General features: G+C 28.4%; 2 protein-coding genes across 2 annotated transcripts; both read left to right on the forward strand.

The window, feature by feature from the left end:
• Positions 1-150: 150 nt before the first annotated feature.
• Positions 151-4,596, forward strand: LOC127281811 (protein RCC2 homolog). The gene is made up of 4 exons (XM_051305726.1): positions 151-585; positions 1,341-1,581; positions 1,772-2,619; positions 2,702-4,596. The coding sequence occupies exons 1-4, from the start codon at positions 373-375 to the stop codon at positions 2,870-2,872; spliced, it is 1,473 nt and encodes a 490-aa protein (XP_051161683.1). The 5' UTR covers positions 151-372; the 3' UTR covers positions 2,873-4,596.
• A 1,421-nt stretch (positions 4,597-6,017) lies between these two features.
• On the forward strand, positions 6,018-8,863 carry LOC127281816 (eukaryotic translation initiation factor eIF1). The gene is made up of 3 exons (XM_051305735.1): positions 6,018-6,231; positions 6,498-6,655; positions 7,859-8,863. Exons 1-3 carry the CDS (start codon positions 6,204-6,206, stop codon positions 8,003-8,005), a joined length of 333 nt encoding a protein of 110 aa, XP_051161692.1. The 5' UTR covers positions 6,018-6,203; the 3' UTR covers positions 8,006-8,863.
• The last annotated feature ends 25 nt before the right edge of the window (positions 8,864-8,888 follow it).

Here is an 8,888-nt window from a genome sequence, read left to right on the forward strand (position 1 = left end):
TAAAAAATACTTTTAATTAATAAAAATAAATGAAATTTGAAAAAAAAACTTTAGAAATCAGCCATAATAAAAGGCAAATGTAAAGAGGGAAATACAATTATCTTTTTTCTACGCCAATGCTTGATGCTCATCCGGGGGCCATAAAGCAGCTTGGCTCAACACTCATATTCCACGGGTGAATTTCAAGAGAGCTTTATATTATCCTTTTGGGAAAGGGAATCGTGACGCGCGACGCAAGGTTCTTTACCCGCCATATTACATCGTTAAATGTCATTTGTGTTGCGTCCTTCGAAAATTGTTTAAAGAAATTTTTATTAAAAAGAAATATCATTCTATTTTCATCGTAAATTAAAGTAAAAAAACGAAAGTGATATGAATAGTAAAAGAAAATCAGCGCCAAGTAAGAAGCCTCGTGCAAAAACACGCAAGACTGAATATGACGAGGAAGATATCTCAAGTGATCATGATTCAGAGGTTGAGGAAGCTGATACCGGCAACACTACAGTCGACGGTGAGGATGGTGCCGATGTTGAAGAAGAAGATAATACCGACGTCTCAAATATTCCCGAATTACCTGCACCTGAGGTATAAATTATTTATATAAAAATAATATTTAGAATTTTTGCCACCCTATATTCATTTTTCTGTCAGCATTATATTTTAATGATTTTTATCTGATATCTTTTCCTATAGAGAATTGTAACGGTTTTTTTTTTTCACTTTTAGGGGAAGCGTCTTTATTATCACTGTTTTGTTATATTATTTCCTTGATAAAAGTAATTGAAAAATTATCATTTATTTCGTATCGTTATTTGTAAACACTTGCATTTTCAATGCAAACATGTTTTGAAAGGAAGAGAAATATTTTTGATCTAAGCATTCTTTAAGAGAGATATCAAAATAATATTTCATTTACTCAATTAGAAATTTGTCTAATTATTATTTTTATTTTTACGTTTATTTTAGTTAATCCTTTGAGGACAATTGTTGCTTTCAGGCAACATAAACATTTTTTTTTTGTTATTTTAAGCATAAGTTCCTTGATTTTTAAAACTAAATATTAGATCAATGTTTTTCATTTAGTTTAATAAATTTCCAATTCTAAACTCTGGTTTTGAGACAAAAAAAAACCCCTTAATTAGTTTCGCTGAAAAACTTATTTAAAAATCAAAAAAATCGCGATTTTTTAAGAAATAATTTGGTTCTCAAAGGGTTAAAAGTAAATTTAATCTGATTTTTATTAGTAGTTAATTAAAATTTACATTTGTTTTTTTAAAAATTAATTTAATTATGGAAATATTAATTTTTTTTACATCTTAATTTTGTTTTTTGTTTTATAGGGAGGATGGGGCAAGCCGGGAACTTTGCTTATGTGTGGTTTGACAAATTGGGATTTGGCTGGACGAAAAGCAGTACCAAAAGGAGCAAAGGCCAATGTTGGCAAAAGCCTATGGGTTCCACATACATTTAAAAATTTAAATGGATCTCGTGTAAGATTAGTTGCATCGGCTTCTGCAGCTGCTCACAATGTTGTCGTCACTGAGGACAATAGATGTTTAACATTCGGTAGAAACGATAAAGGTGATACTTTTTAATAATCAAAAAAAAAAAAATGCATCGAATTATTTTAAATATTAAATTATTTTTAAATTAAATTATTTTCCATTCCGTATTAAAATTTTTTTGGAACGGATTTTATGGAAACAATTTTCCATTGTTCTTTTTAAATTATTATTTTGCTATTGTCTAAATTTTTTTTGGTATATTTTAGGACAACTGGGAGTTGGAGATATGAAACGTCGAGATGAACCAACCGAGGTGGAGGGTTTGAAAGGTCACACTGTGATAGCAGCTGCTTGTGGACGTAGTCACACTTTATTTTTGACTAGTCGCGGAATAGTTTTTGCGGCTGGTGATAATAAACTAGGTCAATGCGGTGTGGGAAAAACAATTGCAAATGTTCTAACAGCAACAAAAGTAAAATATTCCGGTCCTCCCATTATTAAAATTGGATGTGGTGCTGAATTTTCAATGATTCTTGATATTAAAGGTGGATTACATTCATTTGGTTCACCCGAATATGGTGCATTGGGTCACAATACAGATGGAAAATATTTTATAACAAGTACAAAAATGGGTTTTCATTTTGAAAAATCGCCAAAACGCATTGTCCTTTATATGGAAAAGGGAAAGGATAATCATGTGACGCCATTGGATCGTGTTGAAATCACTGATTTTAGTTGTGGTCATTATCATACTGTTGCAATTGACAGTAAAAATCGTGCTTTCTCATGGGGATTTGGTGGAATTGGCCGATTAGGTCACAATGAACAACGAGATGAATTGGTACCTCGACTTATTAAATTTTTGGAACCACCTAGTCGAGGTGTTCGTGCAATTCATTGCGGAAGTACTTACAGTATTGTTATCAATATTCATGGTTCGGCATTGATGTTCGGTCAAACAAAACGTACAGGTGAAGCGAATATGTATCCAAAACCAATTCAAGATCTTTCTGGATGGGACATAAGATGCGTTGGTTGTTCGCAAACAAGCGTTGTTGTTGCTGCTGACGATTCTGTTATCGCTTGGGGTTCAAGTCCCACGTACGGTGAATTGGTAAGTTTATTATTTATTTTCGAAAAATCTCTCTCTCTCTCAAAAAAAAAAAAAATATTTGAAACAAATGTAAAAATTTCAGGGTTTCGGAGAAATGAGAAAATCATCAACAACACCAATGGAGGTAAAAGCTTTGGAGGGATTGTATATAACAGCCGTTACTTGTGGTATGTCACACACTCTTATGATTTGTCGGGATGAATCGGAAGAGGAGAAAAATAAAATAAGCAAACTTCAGGAATATTCAGTGTAATTGTGCAGAAGATTAAATTGCACTTTTATCATAATACAGGAACTGTAATTAAAATTCGTAATTTATCACAACTGTTTCGAAAAAGGAATTGATAGTTGAGTAGCTTGAGAAATCCTCATTGTTTCGAAAAAAAAAAAAATAAAGAGGAAAAAGGATTGAACTTTTGTCGAAAGTAAAGAACGAGTCCAAAAATCAATTTTGATTAGCCCTAAACAAAAAAAAAATGAAAAAATTGAATACTAACGAAAATTTTTTACTATAACTTTGTACTTGACAAGAAACGTCCACTAAATTTTTGTTTAACAATTTTTAAATCTCACTACTCCGTGATTCCGTACAATTTTTTATTAATACGTCCAATTTTTTGTTACGTTTCAAACGAATCTCATATTTTTTTTTTTTTTTTTTAGTAACTCAGGATATAAAACCAAACAGATATAAAAGTATATTTTGATACTTTTCTATTATAAAACAAAATGTTTCTTGTAACATCAATCGACTGATAAATAAGCGACACAATCTGTATTACAAATAGTTATATATATATAATCCGAGAAATTTAAAAGAGAAACTTTTTTCCCCCCCTCGTAAAAGTTAGATATTTACTCAATTTTTATAAGCTGGTACCTGAATTGTCACGTTTCATTTTTTCAATGGCACATTGAATAACGAGAGAAGGAAAAATTATTAACGATAAAAAGAAAAAGTTGTATAAAAAATTATTTATGACTTATTTATTTATAAATTTAACGCTTAATTTATTTATTTCCAATATGGAACATTTATCTTACCGAATATTTAAAGTAGAAAAAAATTGGTTAAAAATTAATTTCGATGTAAGTTTAAAATTAAAAAATGGAAAAAAATGTTCCTTCTCTCTCTGTGCAATTGTGACCTTTGTTAGACTTTGTTTAATATTAAAATAAATAATAATAATAATTAATGATACAACGCAACATAACGACTGATAATATCACCTATTTTTTTTATAAAAGGTGAGACAATAGACTTCAATCCGTAAGCCTTAATCATCGAAATCAATTTCAATTATTACAAAATACTCTGAGAGCAAATTTATGCTATTATTAATATTGTTCTAAGAAACAGATCTCAGAGAAAAATAAATATAACGAATTAAACACGTTTGTATTAAACTTCTGCTCAGATATATACATACGTAGCTTATACTCGCACATCAAGGTTTACCCCGTTCTTCCAAATAATTAATTTTCCCTATTTTGTACTTATGACAAAAATGTACTACACATTGAACTATGCATTCGTCGACTAATGTTTTTTTTTTTTTTTAAATGATTTACAATAAGAGAAATTATTTTTCAATATTGATTTTAATTTTAAATCGATTTTATCCTTTTAATTGTCATTTGATAGAATGTTTTTTTTTAAATTAAAACGTTAAATATATTTAAAAGAAAAAATAAATGTACAGTTCAATAATACTGTGGTTAAGGTTTTTATGTACATTAAAGTTGAAATACGAAGCCTAGGTTAAAATAAAAAAAATGCCGTGATGTTTAAATAATCAATAATTTAAAAAAAAAACTCAAGATTTCATTCCATTTCAATTTGTAATAATTTTATCTTTTTCACGGCAAGTCTGCACTGAAATATATATATTACATAAATATATATATTCTAATTACAAGCGAGAAATGTACGAAAGTGTAGTTACAAAATAAATCAAGCAAGTTTTTTAGAAATTACTATGTGTTTAATTATTTTGCAATATCTCAATCCCTTTTTTTTATTTTAGATTTATATTTGTCGTTTAATTTTTTTTTTAAACAAATTTATTTTTTAGATAATTATAATCCAAAAAATGTTTGAAAATTTATTGTGTTATAGATATTTTATATAATTTTAATATTATGTAGATAAAAGTAAAAATGTTTCACTTCAATATAAAATAGAGAAAAGTTTTTAATTTTACTCACATTGCGATGAAGTCCTGTATCTGATAATATCCAATGCAATTTATCTTCTTACTTCGGAAAAAAAAATTTTAACCTTAATACACTTATTTATTAAAGTAACGACACTCCCGATATTAAAAATGTTAATCTAATTTTGTTTTCACATATTAACCTAATTTTAAATAAACTTAAATCAATAAACGGCACTCCCGATAAAAAAAAAAAATTATTCATTAGTTTATTTGGCGCCAAAAAATAAGATTGCAATTTTCGTTACATTCATCTCAATTTTGCAACATTTTAATTAGAAAAGACACAAATATTGTTTCACAGCAACTAAATATACCTTCTTTATAAGATTTTTGATAAATCAATTGGCAAAAAGCATATTATTTAACGGAAAATTCAACACAATGTCGTTGCAAAATTTATTGTTAAAAAATTGCAAGATGGCGGACAACAATAACCAAACTTTGTTAAGAGAAAATATTTGATCATTTCACCACATTTCATAAAATACTCACAACTATTATATCAATATGATGTCCGACTTACCGAATATTAACAAATATTAATAGACTTTTCTAAAAACTTGCCGAGAAAAACTTTAAAATAGTGAAAAAATGAGGAGCAACAATGTAACAAACCATCCGTTTCAATCGCTCCCGACAAACTGAGGTAAGCGCCACCTAGTCAAGCGAACTATTAAATTTTAGTTTTTCATATTGAATTTATATTCCGATTTCTACCTTAGACCTTTAATTTAATAGTAAAATTAATGAGAAAAATAATTATTATACTTGATTATTATACTTTTGTACACAAATAATGAACAAAAGTAATGAATTAACAATATGGACAAGAAATTGACTAGTTGTGTCGGAAGTAAATAAGAAAGCATTCTGATTGGTTGATCGAATTCCTTAAAATTTGAAATACTACTTTAATTATTTAATCTCTACTAAATATATTTAATAATTATTGATATACCAAAATATTTTCTGAATCTCTTTAAAGAAAATACTTTAATTATTTATTATCTGAAAATAATAGATAATAAAATAATAAAGTAAAATAAAGAAATAGAAAGTTAATTTCAGAATGCGTTCCAAAATTCACTAGCGACAGTGCTGCCACAATAACGGGACTTTTATGAGTATTTTTAGATAGCTTTTGGAACACGAGAGTCAAGTTTTTAACCCCACCCATCCTATCCATGACAAATGCAACTTTTACTTCCCGCTGAGTTCGTTCTCCGTCTCCACACGAGATCTTTTGGGTTTTAGCCAATATTCTTGCTTAGTGCTTGTGTTCTCTTGTATCTTCCGTTAATTTTCCAAAAAGCTTATTTGCATTTCGCAGTCGTATATCTCCAAGGGATATATTTTGTTTGTCGTATGTCCATCCAGAATCTCAACACATTCGGTAATTATCGAATTTTTGATCTCGATGATTCCTGTGCGCGTTTTCACATAGAATAGTTTTGACAAAATGGCGACAGCGTCTTCACTTGCATCACTTAATGCAATATAAATTAAAGAAATAATTGTTTTGTGTGTAATTAAAAAATTTTCATATCAATAAATATCAATTCAATTTATTGTGCGTCAAAACAAAACTCGCTGTTTAGATCAAAGTTTTCAATGTCTACCACGAGGTGTAGATTCTGACAAAAACATTTTGTTTTGCAGACCCCTTTGCAGATGCAATCAAGGGTTCAGATGATGATGTCCAGGACGGTCTCGTGCATATAAGGATTCAGCAACGGAATGGTCGCAAGACCTTAACAACGGTACAAGGACTCTCTTCTGAATATGACTTGAAGAAAATTGTTCGAGCATGTAAAAAGGTATGGTATATTTAATTTCTGACAATCTCTTCTTTTTTTTTTTACCCCCGTCCCTTTTTGCTTTCTCCTTTTATCTTAATGCGCGCTCTCTCTTTCTCCATCAGACTCACTTGACTTGATCATTTTTCATTCTTCACTCTAAATATAGAATTTGATGAGAAAAAAAAGGAATTTATCTTTTTGATCGGAAAAATAAATAACGGTATTTTCAAGCTTCTTTATTCGTGTGTCTTCCTGGGTTAAACCAGTGAATGTATTTTTTTTTTTTTTTATACGTCATCAAAATTCCTATCAAGCTGGTTTCCTCATTGACGCTTGAGATTGCGGAATTAAATGTTTCTTTGTCATTTCATTTTCAAAAATGGATCATGCTTCTTATTAAAGTAAATTGTAACGCGTAATTCACTATATTTAGAGTGACCTTGTTCCCATTAAAACACTACCGGTAAATAGCTCAAAGTCATTACAATGAAATTATATCCTTAACTTTCACGATTTTATTATAATCAGTTGAAATTTAATCTATTTCCATTCACTAAGCAATTTTTGAAGAAATTTCGATTTCTTTTCCATTTTATTATTTTTTTTAATTTAAATCTATATTTGATAATTAAATAAGACATATTTTTTTTCTTCATCAGCTTTTGGAAAATTTAAAGATTATTCTAGAAATTGCGAATAATCCTTTTAATTTATCAATATCTCAAGTAAACACATTTGTTTACATATAATATCGCAATTATTAATGTCATTCCAATTATGAGTCATAAAACGTCATATATAATTATATATGTAAGCTTTATCTATGAATTTTTATAAAATTTCAAATTTCTCTATTTCGCTTTTATTTTTATATAAATAGAACAATAGATTTAATAAAATTGGAAAAATTTACTATATTAGCGAATAACCTTGAATAAAGTTCACAATTGCAAATATTAACAATCAGAAATTGAAATTAGAGTTAACAAGCAAATATAAAGTGTAACTGAGAAAAACAAAACTTATTTTTTTTTTTCATAGTTAATGATTAAAAAATTTCATTTTCTCTAAATTTTTTTCAGATTTAAAATAGATTTTTTTTGAAATTTTTACAAGAGAATAATTTTGAAAAAAGAAACATTTGAAAATAGTGAGAAATTTTTATTTCAATTTAGAAAATTAAAAATACAAAAAAATTAATTATTATTGACTTTTATGTAGGAGTTTGCCTGTAATGGGACAGTAATCGAGCACCCGGAGTACGGGGAGGTATTACAGCTGCAGGGGGATCAGCGAGAAAATATATGCCAGTGGCTAACTAAATCAGGTCTGGCAAAACCTGACCAGCTCAAGGTTCACGGTTTCTAATAAGCAAACCACCGATGCCACTATCTAATAATACAATTCCATCTACGCCATCACTTTTTCATCTTAAATTATCTGTATCGGTCACTACTTGTTGATACTTCGTGGGATATCCTATTATATATACGCATATATATTTCAGTAATAAAAAAAAAAAAAGAAACAAATATATACGTATATAAAAAAAATATATATATATATAAAACATAGTACCGTTATATAGGCACATTTTAATCCGAATTTCGGTACGTGAATATATTAAGAATAAATATTTTACAGATTTATGTTAGGTGCTCAGCTCGATTTTGTCACAATTAAAATAATATTAATAATAATAATAGCGATAAATAATAGAATTTGACGAAGCTCTACGTTCATGAGATAGATACAGGTAGAAACGGATGGATCTTAATTTTGATGTTAGATAGTATGTATCTGGGCGCCATAGACGTGTTCAGAGAGGTCGATTCAAGTTCTCCTAGGGTTCTGATTGGCTTCTCATAAAAAAAAAAAAAAAAAAAAAATTTCTCTACAGCTTTTTGCTTCACTTTTTTCCCCCTATATATATATATATAAATATAAAATAAGGACCATAGTTTTGTGCTTGAGACTTGATCAATTTTTTTTTTCTCCCTCAAACTTTTGTGCCTTTTTATTCCACTGATTGTATTAGTTGTAAATGACGTTGAAAATAATGTAAAACAAAAAACGCCACAATTTTTTTTTCGGCGTAAATTGTTTCACTTCTTTCTAAATGCAATATTGGTATATAAATAATAATTGTTTTTTGTCTTTGAAAAAAAAAAAAAAAAATGTGGCTGTTCTAATTAAATAAATGGCAATTCATCAGTTTAATCAAAATGGTTTATAATTTTTATAATTCCTG

The sequence above is a fragment of the Leptopilina boulardi genome, unplaced genomic scaffold (genome assembly GCF_019393585.1).
Source record: "Leptopilina boulardi isolate dan_hultmark-lab unplaced genomic scaffold, ZJU_Lbou_2.1 LbouV2_278, whole genome shotgun sequence".
Classification (NCBI taxonomy): Eukaryota; Metazoa; Arthropoda; class Insecta; order Hymenoptera; family Figitidae; genus Leptopilina; species Leptopilina boulardi.

What these genes read in the sequence shown, in the direction of transcription:
- LOC127281811 (XM_051305726.1), top strand. Translation starts at nt 373, where the DNA reads ATGAATAGTAAAAGAAAATCAGCGCCAAGTAAGAAGCCTCGTGCAAAA. An exon ending in ATTCGGTAGAAACGATAAAG is followed by an intron (nt 1,582 to 1,771) that starts GTGATACTTTTT and finishes GGTATATTTTAG; the next exon opens with GACAACTGGGAGTTGGAGAT. An exon ending in GTCCCACGTACGGTGAATTG is followed by an intron (nt 2,620 to 2,701) that starts GTAAGTTTATTA and finishes TAAAAATTTCAG; the next exon opens with GGTTTCGGAGAAATGAGAAA.
- LOC127281816 (XM_051305735.1), top strand. Translation starts at nt 6,204, where the DNA reads ATGTCCATCCAGAATCTCAACACATTCG. An exon ending in CCAGAATCTCAACACATTCG is followed by an intron (nt 6,232 to 6,497) that starts GTAATTATCGAA and finishes TTTGTTTTGCAG; the next exon opens with ACCCCTTTGCAGATGCAATC. An exon ending in TTGTTCGAGCATGTAAAAAG is followed by an intron (nt 6,656 to 7,858) that starts GTATGGTATATT and finishes ACTTTTATGTAG; the next exon opens with GAGTTTGCCTGTAATGGGAC.